This window comes from Hyperoodon ampullatus (genome assembly GCF_949752795.1).
Source record: "Hyperoodon ampullatus genome assembly, chromosome: 8".
Classification (NCBI taxonomy): Eukaryota; Metazoa; Chordata; class Mammalia; order Artiodactyla; family Ziphiidae; genus Hyperoodon; species Hyperoodon ampullatus.
The window spans coordinates 36,019,284-36,037,577 of NC_136921.1; the positions used below are offsets into that span (position 1 = coordinate 36,019,284).

Here is an 18,294-nt window from a genome sequence, read left to right on the forward strand (position 1 = left end):
TCCAGACCTTCAGGAAAACACCCTCTGTATAACAACTGGGCAGGCCGGGGTTGCTTCCGCTCTCATCATTCTTTTCAGATAGTTTTACCTTCAAGAATTTGATCCACCATTTTAAATGCTTCATCAATATTTCCATACTCCAGTTTCCTTTCTTTCTCAAAGAAGGACTCGTGTTGTACAGCATCCTAGAAAGAGAACAGAAAAGTGAGGCCCCCGGGGCAAGAGACCCAGCCCGACAGCAGTAGCCACATGTGATGCTGCATCGTCTGAGTCTGCGCAGCGCTTCTCTTGCTCTGGAATCGCATGAGCTGAGCTGAGAATCAGGCTGCAGAAAGACTCCCCATGGAGCAAATGCAAATGTCCGCATCAAAAAAAAAAAAAGTATGCTCAGAAAACACCTAGCACCAGGTGGTCCCATTACAGAATGAATATTTCCAGGCAGATTATTCTTTTCATTCCACAGCCCATGTTATGCAGCCAATGTAACAAGGCACAGGGGTTTAGATCTTGGGCTCTGGACCCAGTCGGAGTTGTGTCCATTTTCTCCATTTACCAGCTGTTTGACTGTGGGTCTATTACTTCACCTCTTTGAGCCTCATCTGTAAAATGAAGGTAGAGTTGTGCACATAGCTCCAATAGGGTTGTGGAAAGAAAAGAATGAAATGAGGCATGAAAGAGCTTACATGGCATATAATAAGTGCTCTGTCAGTGTTAGCTGAAGACACTCTAGTGATAAGGACATGGTGGCCTTGCCTGCCAGCCCCAAGCTCCTCTGGGGGTATGAGTACAGCATTTGCACCTGGGACCTCCAGCCCTGGAAGAAAGATTCCATTACAAGTCCAGAGTGGGTACCACAAATCCACTTATATTCTGGTTCCTAATGGCTTCTCCCAGATGCCTACTGAAGGGGTACAGTAGTAGGTACACATAATCAGGGATGTAGCTATAATAATCTAGGTTGGTTTTCTTACCTATCCTTAGTAATTCATCTTGCTGTAATCCCTGGGTCCTTGGCAAACGTGACATGCCAGCTCCTGCCAGCATTTCTACAATGGATTATTGTCCATCTATGAAATTCCAGCCTGCTGGCGGCTAGGGATTCTCCTAACTCTGGTTCCCTCTGGCCACCAATCGGTGTCTAGACCTATCAGTATACCTTACGGGATGTTCTATTGTGATCCTGCCATTTCCTCCATTCAAAAAGTGGGTTGGTTTTTTTCTACTACCATGGGGCCAAGGGTCTTTGATAGAGTGTCTGTTGATCGCTTCTATTGCTAACCAGCTGCTGGACCTTGGGTAACTGTGTCTTTCAGCTTCTGCATCAGAATGGGGATAATAACAGTTTTTACCTCATAGGATTGTTGTGAGCGTTTAGTGAGTTCATGAAGGAAACCTGCTTAGAACAAGGTAAACACACAGAGAACTCTAGGTATTAGCTATGGTCACGTTGTTGACCATGACGATTGATGAGAGATTCTGGTCGAGAGCATAGTTTTCTCACCATGGTCATCAGCCTGACCCCGTGAGCCAAGAGTTTTGATAGCATTTCCCCATCCAAACTATTAAAAATTCAAAAAAGCATAGGCTAGGTTAAACAGTAGTGATAGTGATGGAGATCCATTTGTTTTTATCCTATTTTGATTGATAACACACTTCCTAATGGAATCAATTCATATGATTTTCTTATTAATCTAAGACTCAGATATTCTAGGTTCAAAACAGAAATTAAGTTTTATAAATCCAATTTTTTTTTAAAGTTTAATCTTTTTCCACTTCCCTTGCTGCTTGCTCTTTGAGTAACTTGGAGCTAATTTCCTGAATAGTTCTTAGTCAGCAAAGTGATAAAAAGAACTGTAATGTGTAGGGAGGAGGGCATATTTCCTTGCTATACAGTTTGATTAAATCTACTTGATCTAGTTGATTAACCTTGGAGAGCTTAACCTCTGATATAAACATGAGGTAGTTCTTTTCCACGATGTCAAAGTTTGGTATTTGATGCTGGGATTCTCTGGCAGACAATTAGAGATGTGCCGGTCCAAGTTGGGGGGGAAGGGGTGGGAAGAGAGTGGTATCTATTTGCTTATTTGGAGTTTTATTTGGCTGGAAAGCGGGGTGAGGGGGAAGGGAAGATATTTAGCTACTGGGATTGGGCAAAGAATTACAAACAAGATTTTTTGATAAAGTGTTACGGACATAATTTCTTACTAAGAAGTAAGCCTAACTCTAAAACAAAATGTTGAGGAAGGAATGTATAAAGTAAGCAAGCAGAGCAGGCAACATATGAATGAAAAGGGTTTAAGAAGGGAACAGAATGTTGAATTTGAAACTGGCCAGGAAAATTTGGAAGGCATAATCACTCTTTGACTCCAACTAAACTTTTATATTTTTGTCTCCTTGACATGATTTTATTTTAATTTCAGAACACAGAGGACACTGTCCAGAAACAAACTCTATGTTCCTTGGCATAAAGCAGCATGATAGGAAACATACCCAAGGCCAAGTTCTCCTGGAGACACTAATCTTGGCCAACTCATTTCCTTATTTTCTGCCTCAGAGCATGCTAGTCACCTAGAGCCCAACTTATTTATTATGTTGTGGAGATAATATTGTATTCTGAGATTACACTGAGTCTGTATGTGCTGAATCTTATCTATTCATGATGCTTTCCCAACTTTCATGCTTTTATTACTTAGTAAATTATAAGAACCAATGAAATATATGCAGAAGAATACTCATTTCATGGAGATGAGTCTGAAAACCTTTATAAATTTCAAAATCCTTTTTAAAAAACAGGATAGGAAAAGCAGTTCCCCAATTTGTTTACATTGCCAAAATAGCTGTAGGCATCATAGGATCTATTTCTCATACTTACTTAAGATATGCATTAAAGGATCTAAAACTAGTGTCTCCAATATATGCTTCATAGAGCATCTTGTTGGTTCTCACCGTGTACCTGAAAGAGTCTGGGTGAAGGTGTATATGGAGTCCTAGGGTGTGTCCCCTCTCCTGAACATTGTTGGTTACCCATCCAGCATTCTTTTCACCTGTCCCCTTCCAAATAGTGCTCAGATTTCTGTTTAGGTCTCCATCACTCCCCCATACAGCCCATAAACCGCCAAGAAATCTGACCCCCCCGCCAGCAGTAACCACCAGTTGTTGCCAGTCATGAATCCAGAGAGGGATGTGACCTAAGTGCCTGATGAGGCCGGATCCCAGGACTCGTGGGATGTTGGGACAATGGCATTCTTTCTTGCTTACTGGACGTGAACTGGAAGCTCCTGGCTGCCAACCTGTCACCACAGGAGATAAAGCCTGTACCATGGGCAGCAAGGAGGAGAGGCAGAAGATCATCTTTCTTGCTAACACTGATGGAGTTTGAGGCCAACAAAGCCCGTTTTTTGGAAGCCACTTTGAGTTGGATTTTCTTTCCTGTTTCTGCAGTCAAAAGCATTTTAAGTGATATGCCACTGAAATCTGTTTTTCTGGCCCAACCTTTGAACTCATTACCTCGATGGTCAGGATCAGTGGCTCCAAATCTCGGTAGACAATCTTCACTTGCTGTGCAGCTCGCTTTGCCTGAACCTCGGAATCAGCAATCACGGCACAGACAAGCTCACCCACGCAAAATACCTACAACACAGAAAAGACCTCTGTTTCCAAGGAGGGCAGGCACCAGGGCCTCTCCTTTCGTTCATTTCCCCCCTCCCTGCTAGCACAGAGCTAGACACACAGTAAATGACCCCTTAACGTGTGACTTAACCGCAGCGCTGTGGTTAACGAAGGCTTCGGTAGGGAAGCACATCTGTCAGAGTTGGCGTGCTGACCTCAGGCATTGGGAGAGTGCAGGTCTTTGCGCTGCATCATTGGCAGCAGTGGCTGAAGAGGGACAGGTCTGAGGCTGCCTCATGTACAGCAGAAGAGTCAGTCCCGTGGTTCGACCTCGGGTTGCCACACCACGAGCTGGGCCATTCCGAGAAGTGGCTTCTCCTTCATGAACCGGGAGCACCAGAAGGTCACAGACCATCTCACCCAGAGAGGAAGGAGGGAGAGAGTGATAACGCAGCACTGCTGGTGAGCACATCTCTGCCCTGAACTGTGGTGGAGCACAGGCTTCTCACAGAGAGAAGTGACTACAGGAGCCAAGAGCGAGCCCGGAGCATTCTTCGGTTCACCAGCAGGTGGCGTAGGTAGGCGGCCTAAGGAGGTCACCCAGGGACCAGGGTAGAAAGCGGATGGGGAACAACAAAACTAAGGCTCCAGAGAGGTAAAATTGTCAGGAATGGAAGAAGTCGTACGACCTTTTGATTCTCTTTCCCACCTTTTACTGTGATCCAAATCAAAACATAATCACTCATTTTTAAGAACGACATTAGATTATTAGGTCTTTTCTACTATTACCATATAGTAGTTTTATCACCAAACAAAAATGGGAGTTAAAGAAAAGTTAAATCCAGCACACACACACAAAAGTGTGTTGGGTACGGGTGGGCGGGGGCAGTGGGGAGACACATGAAACAAAAATGGCAAGTGTTAATAATGGTTGGAGCTGGGTGATGGGCCTATGGGGATTCATTGTACTAGTCTCTATTTTTGTGTGTGTTTAAAATTTCTGCAATGAAACGATTTTTTAAAGATATAGCGTGCTAAGGACAAATGCTAAAAAAAGGAATGAAACTAACGAAGGCAATCATTCGCAACAGCTCTGTTCTCCGCTCTCCACAGACGTGCGCACACACCTCAGGGCCCAGGAGGGCTTTGCTTGGTTAATTAACATTTACGCAAAGGCCATAGTCCTCATTGTCCTTGCCTTGGGGGAGGTTCAACCTTGACTTCAGACTCTCAGCCATCGAACTCTCATTTTTATCAACTAAGTCTGCTAGTGAGAGCCAGAGGCAGGGACTCTTCCAAATGATAAAGCTCTTTTGGGTAAACACTGAACTGAGAATCTGGAGTTATGCAGAAAACCTTCTGGACACTGCCCTTGCTGCATTTTCTGATAACCTGAGATACAGTAGTCAATGTTTTAATCATTTGAAACGTTCAAATGGCAACAATGCTATCACTGTTCCTCTGCTCATTTACTCTGCTTTGTAGGAAGCAGTGTATGGAATATGCTGATGAATCAGACCCTCACTCAAGGCATTTTACTAGGTAGGAGAAATAGGTAAGACATAGACATAAATACATAAGCTCAATATAAGATAGAAAGTGCAATAAAGGTCCACGTTGCCTTCTCCTCCAGACCTTAAGTTCTGCAAGGGCAAGAACCACGGGGGTCTTGTTCACCTACGGCGGTAGGTGCTCACTTATCTTAAAAGATGCCTGTTGAACACATGGCCTATGAATGAATGAGAGAGAGTGAGTTCCGAGAGGGAGAGAGAACTCCTGGATTAAAGGATAAGGAAAGACTTCATGGTGGAGCTACCACTTGAACTTGGACGTTGGACTGAGACTGGGGCAATGGCAAGGGATTCTCAGGGAAAGTATCAGAAAACAAAAGTCATTATTCTCTTCTCATATATCCTTTCATAAGTATGAAAGCAACACATGATCTTACTACTAGAAAATATAAAACACTCAAGTATATTTTATATAACTAGTCAACTTCTTTACTTACGTGGAAAATGAATATTTTTGAACTAATTCACTATTAGAATATAGTGATTTATAATAAGCCTTCAAAGAATACTGGAATCCTTTATGATGTGCCAAGTTCAATGCTATCTTTTAAGAAAATACGAAGTGTCATAAACTGAGGAAGTTACTTTTAAAACAGAAAGCAAAAATGCAGTACCTCATCTGTCGATAGAAGTTTCTCAGGTTTGGTTAAAAGGCAGAAGGAGTTGATGCCATGAAGATGTTCCTCAGTCAGGATGTCCACCACACCTGGCAGGCTGAGAGCTTCTGACAGATCCACAGACCTAGATGAGAACACACAGAACAGGGCTACTCAGAGTGGCCCCGCAGCCTGCAGACCACAGAGAAAGTGCTTAATCGGAGAATAAGATACAAGAGAGGGAAGATATGTCCAAAACCCCCTCCAATAAGGCTTCCCTGGTGGTGCAGTGGTTGAGAGTCTGCCTGCCGATGCAGGGGACACGGGTTCGTGCCCCGGTCCGGGAAGATCCCACATGCCGCGGAGCGGCTGGGCCCGTGAGCCATGGCTGCTGAGCCTGTGCGTCCGGAGCCTGTGCTCCGCAATGGGAGAGGCCACAACAGTGAGAGGCCCGCGTACCGCAAAAATAAAATAAAATAAAAAAATAACCTCCAATAGTTCTATGCCAGACAATTGGGAAAAAATTCCTGGGACAATGAAGTTATTATATGGAGGGACAAACTGTGGTGAAGCCTACACTTTGATCCCATTTCACTTCAAATCTAATACACTGGACATTGCCAACAAATAGCTTATCCTCTTCAAACCGTTACTTTTAACTAATGTGACTTGGCCAAAAAGGCAATCATTTCTGTCTACTGGGTAAAAACCTTATCACTTACACAATCTTAGCGTGAGCTCTTGAGCTTGTTACAAAAGTCAAGAACAGCTCCCGGTCCACTGCAGGCATGTCATCACAGTAGATGGCTTCACCTGTGGCATGCTTAATACCAGACAGATGCATGATGGGATGGCCAACTGGTTCTTGAGGAAGCTGCTTTGGGTCTGCATTCTGTTTAATCAATAATCAACATATCATTTTTATAATCATATTATGCACATCTCTCATGAGAGGGGAGCTATATAATTTACATCCAAACCAGAACACTTTCGAAAATAAAAACATCACTATTAATAACACCAGGACAGTCAGCCTATTTCAATAATTCAGTAGGCAAACTGGGATGTATAGCCATGATGTTGTTCTTATTTTTTTCCCCACTATTTTGATATAGACCACAAACATCTCGAATGCAAATTCTATTTGTGTAAGTAAATGAATATAAATCTTTCTTCCTGACAATATAAAATGATGTCCTTTTGCAAATGCTCATGTATTTCTTTAACTTGTATTATCAAAATTATTTTACTGTTGTAGCTAAGTACGGCACATGTACTATTTTGCAGAAAAGCCTGATGACCATGTTTATAGAAAATGAGTGCGTGCATTCAACCACAAGAGCTTTTTTTATTTTCTATTTTGAGTGAGGAAGTCTAAGAAATAATTGGTAAGACTCATAACTCAGACAATCCTGATAAAGAATGAAGACAAAGGAAGCTGCATTTTGAGTAATGATTCACTAATATTACTTTTTCTTAGAGACCCACGGAGTAAAATGTCTTGCCACTGATTTTATAAATACCTTAAATATGCTTCATTAACCAAAGTCGAAATTAAGAAACATAACATCTCCTCCAGTATTTTAAATATGAGAGAGTTGTTAGCTTTCTGGGTTGGGAGAAGAAGAATTGGAGGTATAAAGAAAGAAGGGTTAAGAGACATGGTATAGACCAAGCTCGGAGACCAGGGGCAAGGCTGAGGCTGCCGAGGGGTCCGGTGATGGGACTGTGGGAGGTGGAAATTCCAGGAAAGTTGCCAGCCAAGCGGCCACTCCCCAAAGGCTCCTCTCAAAGGAGAAGGCAGCTCTGGGGCCTGGAGCTCTGCAGCAGCGCCGAGCTGCCCCGTCCACACCTCGCGGGGTCAGCACTGCATCCGGCACCAGGGCTGAAGCCAGACCCCCTAGGCTTTCTCAGGAAGACCCGGGCAGGAGGAGGGTCGGCCAAGGTAAGGCCCGGAAAAAGCTATGGAGGTTCCCTTTCCCACCCCATCTGCTGCTCCACACTGCTGTTCACGGGTCACCCTGAGCCGGGGGAGGCATGGACTCTTTCTTTGAGATGAGGCTCACAGTGCTCCACTGCATCACACAGCAGGAGGGAAGACAGAAAAGGCACCAACAGGGCTTCCCTGGTGGCGCAGTGGTTGAGGGTCCGCCTGCCGATGCAGGGGACATGGGTTCGCGCCCCGGTCCGGGAAGATCCCACGTGCCGCGGAGCGGCTGGGCCCGTGAGCCATGGCCGCTGAGCCTGCGCGTCCGGAGCCTGTGCTCCGCAACGGGAGAGGCCACAACAGTGAGAGGGCCGTGTACCGCAAAAAAAAAAAAAAAGCAAAGGCACCAACAGAACACATGCTGGTCAGCACCTCTACTGAGAGGAAAAGAAGCCATAGAAGCTGACCTGTTTCCAGCTCAGCATCATGTAAGGCATCTGAGAAATTTTTAAAAAGTAAATACATTTGTATTTGATTCCCAGAATGTGCAGTTTGAGAAAGCCTACTTATTACATATTGACAATACATGAGATGTTTGATTCCACCTAGAGTGGTAGCTCATGTCCATCATAGCTGCAGATTTTGCAGAGTCAGAGCTTCCCTTGGTTCAACGAAAGTGCTCTGAGGTTCTTGCTCCACAGCATGGAAGGGAAAGACCCTAGCTGTCTGGGATCCCACTGATCAACTGTCATGTTTTCTTCTCATGCAGGTGTTTTGCTTTCTTTGCCTTTCTGAATGTTTGGATTCCATTTACCAAATACTATGAATGGAGGAAAGTCAGCATGGTTACGATTGGGAACTTTACATAAAGGTATCTGTGAAAAGACACCTCCCCAAGCCCCTCTGCTGCTCACGAGACCCGAGAAGAATGTTTGTCAGTCACTGCCAGCCTACTTGAGGGACTCAAAAAATAAACCTTCAGCTTGAGATAGATCAGAGGTTCTCTAGGCAGGAACCTGGAGAAACCTCTGATCTGTCAAGAGGGAAAAGGAGAGTGGCACATGTAATCCGAAAACGCGTTCAGCATTTTTATTGGTTATTAGAGAAATGAGGAAAAAAACCCTATTGTTTTTATACTATAAATGACAACAAGTAAGATATCAGCCAAATTTTCCCTGACAATTATATGTAGAAAGTAGAGTCATTTCTCAAATGAATTTGGCATAAGACATATGTGTAGGATGCTCTGAACTTACTCCTATTTCATATAAAATTTACTGTTTTACAGTAAAATATATACTTACTGATAAACATTTATTGTTTTAAAGACCATATTTGCTTCACTTAAATGTAAACTTCAATTCTGTAGTTAGTACAAGACAATGCACCAAAAAAGGAGTATTGGCTAAGTCTTTGTGTTTTGTTTTGTGGTGGTTGTGTTCATCCTGACTTTATAAACTAGAAAGCAGAAGATTATGAAGAAAAATAATTTAGAACTTGGCCTAGGCACCGTTAAATAAAGGTGGACATTAGGCCACAAATGTAGGGCAAGGGGGGAAATGAGAGAAAATTTTACATGTTGGGGTTCAGGCAATATGAACAGGCATTTGAATCAGCCCCAATGCACACCAGCCCCATCCTCACGGCCAAGTGCTCTCAGCAGGCTTCTTCTCCCCATTCTCTGAGAAGTTGAGGTGGTGATCCAAATAAAAACATGTATCAGGTCTGGTTTGTTTCAGATGGTAGGGACTGATGCCAGCTGTGACATGCCCCCAAAGTGCTACCTATAATGCTGTGTTGAGTTCTCCATTTGAACAACATTTGAATGAAAAATCACCCACATCTTTTTTTTTTTAATCCAAAGAGATTTTTTCTATCCTGAAGAGCAAAATTCCAGGTAATCCATAAGCTTAGACACTAAGGAAACACATTCATAGGTCTCTACATAGGCTCTGGGAGTTTCCTATGACATAATACTTTTTACTATAAATACTGAAACACATCACTGCTTTGGGAAAAAAGCATTTTGGAACCTTGCTGTGAGCCCTGCCTGCCAAAAGGTTGAAGATAAATCCCAAAATATATCTTTCATATATATATCTATAGATATAAAATTGATTAATTTAGCTGAAGCTATAACTTTTTTAAAAAAAAGTCAGTTGTGATGAATCTACTAATGAAAGAGGTTGTATTTGATTACTTGCTTGTGCTTGTTATATGGCTAAAGATACCATGGAGGAAAGACTGTTGTCTCCTCTAACTGGTGACCTCTGTCAAAAGGCTTTTAAGCAAATTAACTGATTTGGGGAAAAAAAAAGTTGGTCATGACTGCTGAAGTTCCTCTAGCAATGTGGGTATTTGTGTGTGTGTGTGCCCGCGCGCATGTGTGTATGTGTGAAAACCCAGAGGAAAAACAAAAATAAAACATAAATATGAGAGATACACTACTTCCAAAACTTGGTCTTGAAATCTATAATAACAAACTATGTGAAGATTATCACTTTTCTTTGGACGATTTGAAAGCCCATTAATTTGTTGTTGTTCCTGTGGTTGTTGAAGTTTATTCCATGGTCAAGGCAGTGTTAGGGTATTTATAAATAAGCCAAACGTTGCAGTGGTCGTATTTTATACCGGGGAAGAGGGAAGCTATTTTTGACTTTCAAAATGATCACTTTCAACACTTTCAATGGAGTTTGGCATATTTGAATTTTGAATATATTGAACCTAAAAACTGAAGAGATATATACCAACAGGGAACTGTTTGTTATGACATACTGTAAGCTTTTACAACTGAATTCAACAATAGAGCCAATGAACTGAATCTATTTTAAAAGAATCTTTAAAAAGCCTTTTCATGCTCTTGACTTAATCAAACTCTCAAGGTAAAGTTTCTTGATAACAATTTCAAGGAGAAGCACTGAATCTTATCCAGTTTACCGACAGGAGGACTTCAGGCGATACTCTTATGATGTTGTAGCTGAAAATTCTGTTTGAAGGTCATGAGGAATTGTGTTCTAACAGGCAGCTTTCATTAGGAGACCTTGAAATTAGCTCTTAGAACCTAACGTTTGATTCAACTCTAAAACTAACTCACAGAGAAAACACTTGGAGAATGGGGACTGGGGGAGCCGAGTATCTCCACGTTCAAACGAAATAAATCAGCAGCTCTGACTTTGGTTGTGTTCTGACTTCCACAATGCCAAGGGCAAGAGCATATGGCAAACTAGGCAGCTTGTTCATGTCAGTGGTACAAGGCCACAGAACAAAACACACAGCCCTCAAGTTGAAAACAGACATTTAAAAAAATTACCACTGCTAGCTTTATTTTTAATCACAATACTGCATTGATTTTGAAAGTTTAATTAACAGTAAAGAAGGCTGTGGGTTCACCAGAAGGGGAGCTCGGGCTAATACATCTTGACAATCACTGAGAAGTAAGTGAAGAAGCTTTAGCCCAGGACCTCTGAATTAAAAAGAAGAAAAAAAGCCACTAACCTGGTACTTTAATGTTCTCCAGTGATGTCTGAAATGAAGCTCTTCTAGAGCACTCTCATACTTGTCTGTAAGGCCAGGATAGTGAACAGGGTCCTGAAAAGTAGAACCACTGTAGATATTTAAAATATGCCAGAATGGTCTTGGGAGGGAGGCTAGCATGGCTCTTAGCAAGCAGCTCTACTGTGAAGTCTAACATTTGTTAAGTACTTGCCTAATTCAGAATCCTGGAAGTAGAAGCAGGGTTCTCCCTGACCTCCAGGACACACACTCTGGAAGGTCCACACATATGACCACATATTATGAAGAGCCACGTGAAAACAGTAGATTACTGACTCCCAATATCTTTATGTTTCTTATGATACTTTCACATGCCTTCCTAAATGATTTGAGGGCTTACAAACCAATAAAACAGGGAAGCAGAAGCTAAGTAAGTAATTGGAAAGGAAGAGAGTAGTTAAACCAGGAAAAAGTCAGAGCCAAGGTACACCACTGCAAATGAGCATCAAGCTCTGCTTTGTACCACCTGGCCAATCAGGAAGAAGAGAAAATGCGGCGGGCTGCATCTCTGCCACAACCTCACAGCAGTAAGCATTCTGGGGCCCCAGGAGGAACACTTCCTAGAGCTGAGGAAAAGTGGGTCATTTGGTCCTTAGGCAAGACTTTAAACAGTGCACCTAATGGTTATTTTTTACAATTTAAAATTTTTAACAGAAAATTAAAGCCAACAAAGGCTATTATTTTTAATAGCAGAGGAATATTAACAGAGGAAATTGAATAGAAGGTAAAAGACTACAAGATGGAAGCTGTAATTTATATCATTTGATTCATCCAATAAATTGTATTAGTTTGCTATTAATTGGAGGAGTATATAGTTGGCTTTATTACTTTTTCTCTTTTGATTACCTAGTGACAATATGTCACATATATATGATTTCAAGCTTCTATTCTAAAAACTTTGATACAACTGTTCTGGTTCTTAGTTCTCATATATAATGAGAAGATACCTTCAGAAGCAATGATAAGAGAGAACTCTGCCTCTAATTTAAAGTGATCATACTAGGGCTTCCCTGGTGGTGCAGTGGTTAAGAATCTACCTGCCAATGTAGGGGGACACGGGTTCGAGCCCTGGTCTGGAAGATCCCACATGCCGCGGAGCAACTAAGCCTGTGCGCCACAACTACTGAGCCTGTGCTCTAGAGCCCACAAGCCACAACTGCTGATGAGCCCGCATGCCACAATTACTGAAGCCCGCATGCCGAGAGCCTGTGCTCCGCAACAAGAGAAGCCTCCACAGTGAGAAGCCCACGCATCACAGTGAAGAGTAGCTCCCACTCACCACAACTAGAGAAAGCCCGCGTGCAGCAACGAAGACCCAACACAGCCAAAAATAAATAAATAAATAAATTTATTAAAAAAAAAAAAGTGATCATACTAATTTCTATACCACATGAGGAATGTTCTTGGCTTCTAGTCCAGTTTGGTCCGCTGATTGTAGCTTGGGATTAATGAACCAATATGGTTGAAGTTCCCTTTGGGTCTAGTAAATTTATTCCAAACTTTTTTCAGTTGTATCCTCCCTAGCCAAGTCTTGTAACTCTAATTGTTTGTCATAAGGGAGGCCAAGTGAAAGAATGCCCGGATGCTTACTACTGTGATTATGACTACCAGTAGGCAGTCTTCACCATGGTTCTCTGAAGCATTAGGGACCATATGAAGCCTTTTCCTATGATGACCCATTTCTCAATAACTTTGTGGAGTGGCTGCCATTGCCATCTTACAAGTGAGAGAAAACAAAGCTGAACCCAGAGAAGAAAGCCAAACGTACAAAGGTAAACCTCGACAGGTGGAAGAAACGCTTTCCTAAGGGAAAATATATTCAAATCATTAACAAGTTTCTGAACACCATGGAGACATACAACAGGTCAGAAACAAAATAACTGAGTGGTATTAAACCAAATCCCACACAACTCTGTGCTCTACTCGCCATTCTTCCCCAAACACTCACCCCATCGACAGACGGCCTGCCATATGCCCAGCAAGCCCGTGAGTCTCCGATTTGGGTTGTCTTTTCTATTCTATTCTACAGCTATTTGGCAGGGCGTTGTTGCCGCCACTTTGTGTATCCCCAGAGCCCCCAAGACTGGGAAAGGTAACGCATGGTCAGGTCCACTTACCATCCTCTTCAAAATCTGTGACACTTCCAGGTAGAACTTGAAGAGGAAGCTGATGATGAGAGTCCTCTTGTACTCCACCCTCCCACCTGGGGCTGAGCCTGGGAGGGAGACTTCATCCAGAATCAGCCTGCAAGCTGCGTCCAGCATCTCTTCATTCCAGCGCCTATGGGCGTCAAAAGAGAAGACTCCTAGCCCAACAGGACTCACTACCTCACAGGCTCAGTGAGCTTGTAAGACAAATAGCGACAGTTTAATGCAGGAGAAAAAGAGTACAAACTCCAGAGTCAGGCAACCCAAGTTCAAATCACAGTCCACCACTCTCAAGGTGTCTGGCCTGGGCCCACCAGTTCATCATCTGTAAAAGGGCAGTAATGGTAGAACACAGCTCCTGGAATGGTCGTGAGAAAGAAATGACAACTCATGTTAAGTCCTCAGCCCAGGAGTAACTGCTCCCTATATCACTAGAACGTTTACTGCATGCCAGGTTCTGTTTTACGTACCTTATATGTATCCATTCATTTCATCCTCTCAACTATCCTATGAGGTGTGATTATCTCCCTGACTGATAAGGAAACTGAGGTACTATAAGATTAAGTAAGCTGACAGAGATCACATAATTTATAGGAGTTGAACTGAGATTTGGACCCAGGCAGTGTGGTTCAATCAAGATCGTGGTTTTAACCGTTAGTCTATTACTTCTGAAATGTTAACTGGCACCTAGTAAATGCTCAAGAAATATTGGCGACTAGTATTACGTATAGAAATAAAAAAGTTAGGTATGCATGTGCATTTAGCAAGTTATTATAAAACAAACTCCCATAATCTATCTTTCATAATGGTAAATTATTCTCTTACAATAAAGAATGCAGATTTACTCATTTTGCTTACTGTGTCTATATACTATTGGGAGATGGGTTCACACACACACACACACACACACACACACACACACACTATATGGTGTCCACTTCAGAATTCACTAAGACACATGGGAATAATCATGAGATCTTATTGGAATTCCATGTCGTTAAACAGAAAGGTAGTAAGCATTTTTCTTCTTGTAATTACATGATACCACAAAAAGAGCTGCTCTATTACTTGGAGACTAAGGACATGAATCCGTACCTTCCGATGAGTTTCTGGCAGGAATTCTTTGCACAGATGGTGGTTGGACCAACGCCTCCATATGCAATGGATAACTCTCTAATGATGCCATCTCCTCCTCCAAAATAAACTCTCATTCCCGAATTGACTATCGCTAGCGCATTCTGTTGCCGCTGGGCTTGTCGGAAGGCTGACACAAACTCCCACTGAAAGCAAAAGTGAAGTGGCACCTGTAGAAACACACTGAGGGACAACTGTGCACAAGGCAGTTTGTTTATGTTGCCTCATTTGACCCTTGTCACACTCTCTGTTATGGGCCAAATTGTGTCCCCCTCAAAATCGATAAGTTGAAGTCCTAGCTCCCAGTATCTCAGGATGTGACTGTATCAGGAGACAGGGTCTTTAAAGAGGTGATTAAGTTAAAATGAGATAATCAGGGTGGGCGATGATGTAGCATGGTGGTGTCCTCCCAAGAAGAGGAAATTTGGACACGGACACAAACAGAGGGAAAGCACACGGAGACACAGGGAGAAGATAGTTATCAAAAAGCCAAGGAGAAAAGCCAACGGAAAACCAACCCTGCAGCACCTGGATATCACACTTCCAGCCTCCACAAGTGAGGGTGTAGTTAAGTCACCCAGGCTGTGGTTCTTTTTTTTTTTTTTTCTTTTTGCAGTACGCAGGCCTCTCACTGTTGTGGCCTCTCCCGTTGCGGAGCACAGGCTCCGGATGCGCAGGCTCAGCGGCCATGGCTCACGGGCCCAGCCGCTCCGCGGCATGTGGGATCTTCCCAGACCGGGGCACGAACCCGTGTCCCCTGCATCGGCAGGCGGACTCTCAACCATTGCGCCACCAGGGAAGCCCCTGTGGTTCTTTATTATGGCAGCCCTAGCAAATTCATACACCCTCCAAGGCAAGCTTGATTATTCGCATTTACAGATGAGGCATCTGTAATTAGGAGTGATTCAGTAATGAGCTCAGGGTCAAAGTAGGTCTAAAACTAGGATTCACTCTTGAGTCTGACTCCAAAGCCCTTCTTCTTACCATTAAGTCCTATTGCCAATGTATAGCCTCTTCAAAACCTCAAGGTGTAAGTAGAAGTATCGTTTTAAGTCTTACTTAGGAAAAAGCCTCACGGGACAAAGAATTTTTAAAAATCTGTAAGAAAGTAACTTTAGAGTTTGGTTTGGGTGGCGGGAAGGTGGGGAGGGAGAAAGAGACACAGAGAGGGAGAGAGAGGTGGTGGGCAGGGCTGGGGAGGAAGGCAGAGTCTAAGGTCTCCAGATTCTAGCAATGATGGGGGGTATGTAACACAAGTGAAACATACCTAGTCACAAATCCTCATATTCTCCACTGCAAACACTCAACACCTTTTCTTAACCCACCCTATGTTGGAATTAACAAGCTGTGCACTCACAAGTAAAACCAAGAAATTGAAAGGACGTTCTCACCTTCCTCAAATAAGGGATGTTGACTGAGGTCAAGATTTCTTCAGGCCGAAGGTCAGCACTGGGGCACTTCCTGAGAAACTGCTCATTTAAAGGAATCTGTCGTTTTCCTTCTGTGGAAAGAAATGACACTTTCCCTGGAATCTGTTCTATTAAACAATCAAACTCCCAAAACTTGGGAAATAATTCTACCAAATATCACAGGAAATTTATTGTTTGAGGAAAAAAGGGCTCTTCCTATGTTTAAAAATCTTTCACCATGAAATGGCATCTTGCAATGTTTCTTCCCATCTAGGGCCCACCTTTTTTTTTTGCCTTCCTTGCTTGATTATAAATAAAAATGTCTAGCAGAGTAGACCAGAGGTCAGGTAGAATTGGACCTTAGCACTCTTTCTGAGCAGCATGATTCATTTTGAGCTTTGTAAGAAGGGATAGGACATTAATATCCCTTTTGATATTCTAATAAAGTCATTCAACAAACATTTATTTATAACCATGAACCCTACTTGATACAGTAGTGAATAAATAAATTGCCTTTAATGAATTTTTATACTAGTGGGATGCAGTCTTATTTGTTTATATCTTTTCTCAGCACCAAAAGAATTTCTGTTCTTTAATCAGTATATTGGGGGGAGGAACTGTTTAAAGCTATAATGAAATAGGACTTTGGGATAAAGCTAAGAAGCTTTTGAGGTTCATATTTACATCACAAAACCTATTTCTCAATAAATGATTTTTTTAAAGGATGTTACTTAAATTGATAACTGAATGTATATCTTCTTCCTTAAGATAATTTTGTGGTTTAGATGACATGAAGAGTGGGCATTTAACAATGCAGGTAACAGAAAGTTAGTACATATTTCTAAATGAAAAAAAAAGCAACGGATGTATAGAGGACCAATGAAAACTTCCTAATAATTGTCGACAAAGTTAAAATAAAAGAAATAAATGAAAAGTCCTGGACTTAGTTTCAAAAAACAAAACTCAAGTAAATAAATATAGAATGAAGCCCAACCACTGTTCAATAGAAAAAGGTCTGCAGGCTTCCATCAATGGCAGCTTGAGCATGAGCACATAGCATGACGTGGGTGTCACACACTCCTGTACCACCTGGAGAAAGTCTTTGACAAAGGGGCCCAATCGTTGTCAATAGCCTAGAGTTCTCTCCACTGTTCAGATCACACCGGGACACTAACCAACACTGGTCGATGTCAGGTGACCAGTATGGGAAAACATCTAGCACAAGTCCTCAAAAAGAAAGAGATGAAGACATTGGGTGTGTGTGCATTTAGGACCAGACTGACCAACTTTCCAAGCATCCAGAAAGGCAGAGGAATTATTAATATTATAAAGGATAGTAATTTTCAAAACTGGACTTCCTGCATCCCTAGAGAGGCAAAAGGGTAGGAGGAACAGGGTTTAATAATCCCTAAGAAGGAGCTGTCACTTACCTTTTGATAGCAAGTTGAGGGTACAGTTGCCCACGGCCAGGAGGGGGTTCAGATCTGAATCTGGATGCCTGCTCACTATGTGGCCCCCTAAAGACTTTTTAAAATAATGGGTTATTTTCACTCCACTTATGTAATTATAAAGACACAAGTGGTAAAATAAGAATCAAGCAAGACTTTGGAAAACTATTCTTTTTGTCTGTTCCAAAAGAATGAAAATGTCATGATTTATCAGGGACAGTCATTCATGGGACACATACTAGATGTTACTGTCGTCAGATACATACAGCCATGTTCCTGATCTGGGATCCAGCCAGCGTTCCCAAATGCTTCAAGAGAGCACGGTACATCTGTGTCTTCTCCTCCGGGAGCTTCAGGATCACATTAGCCAGGATGTCCTTCACCTGAGCCAGGCTGAGGGCGGCACCTAAGGTCAGTCCTGAAATGAAATCATTTGTAGATAACGCAATGTGATCACTGCTGACCTGGAAATGTCCATTAGATTTCAGACTACAGATATGGGATCTTTATGCTAGATACATGCTACCCTGCTTACTGGTGGTCATGGTGGTGACGGTGGGAATAGTGGTTGGTAATGGAGGTGTTCATGATGATGGTGAAGGAGGTGATGGTGTTGGTGACAGAGGAGGGGGTGAGAGTGATGGTTGTCATGGAGGTTAAATTTTCTGAATACTCACTGTGTCAAGCACTATGCTGAATGCTTCACAGAATCTTCTTGGATTCTAACAAAGCTTTGAAGTATTAATAGCCCCACACGCACTGAGATTCACTTAAGTAACCTGACTAAGTTTTTCAGCTAATATATGACATGGTCAGGAATTGGACTCCAGAGCCAGACTCCAAACCCACATTTCATTGCTTCTCATCATCGTCATTAAATCAATTTCCTTTATTGAAATGG

At 42.4% G+C, this 18,294-nt stretch overlaps 1 protein-coding gene across 1 annotated transcript in view; it reads right to left on the reverse strand.

Moving 5' to 3' along the window:
- Positions 1-18,294, reverse strand: part of LOC307057402 (aldehyde oxidase 1) — a gene marked incomplete at both ends in the record, with an annotated part of 71,477 nt that overhangs the window by 34,798 nt on the left and 18,385 nt on the right. The window contains 10 exons of the mRNA XM_079710601.1: positions 89-185; positions 3,508-3,630; positions 5,795-5,921; positions 6,499-6,668; positions 11,199-11,291; positions 13,373-13,535; positions 14,498-14,682; positions 15,928-16,037; positions 17,376-17,469; positions 17,660-17,811. Of these exons, the coding sequence (XP_079566727.1) occupies positions 89-185; positions 3,508-3,630; positions 5,795-5,921; positions 6,499-6,668; positions 11,199-11,291; positions 13,373-13,535; positions 14,498-14,682; positions 15,928-16,037; positions 17,376-17,469; positions 17,660-17,811 (1,314 nt within the window). The remainder of the gene's footprint in view (positions 1-88; positions 186-3,507; positions 3,631-5,794; positions 5,922-6,498; positions 6,669-11,198; positions 11,292-13,372; positions 13,536-14,497; positions 14,683-15,927; positions 16,038-17,375; positions 17,470-17,659; positions 17,812-18,294) is intronic.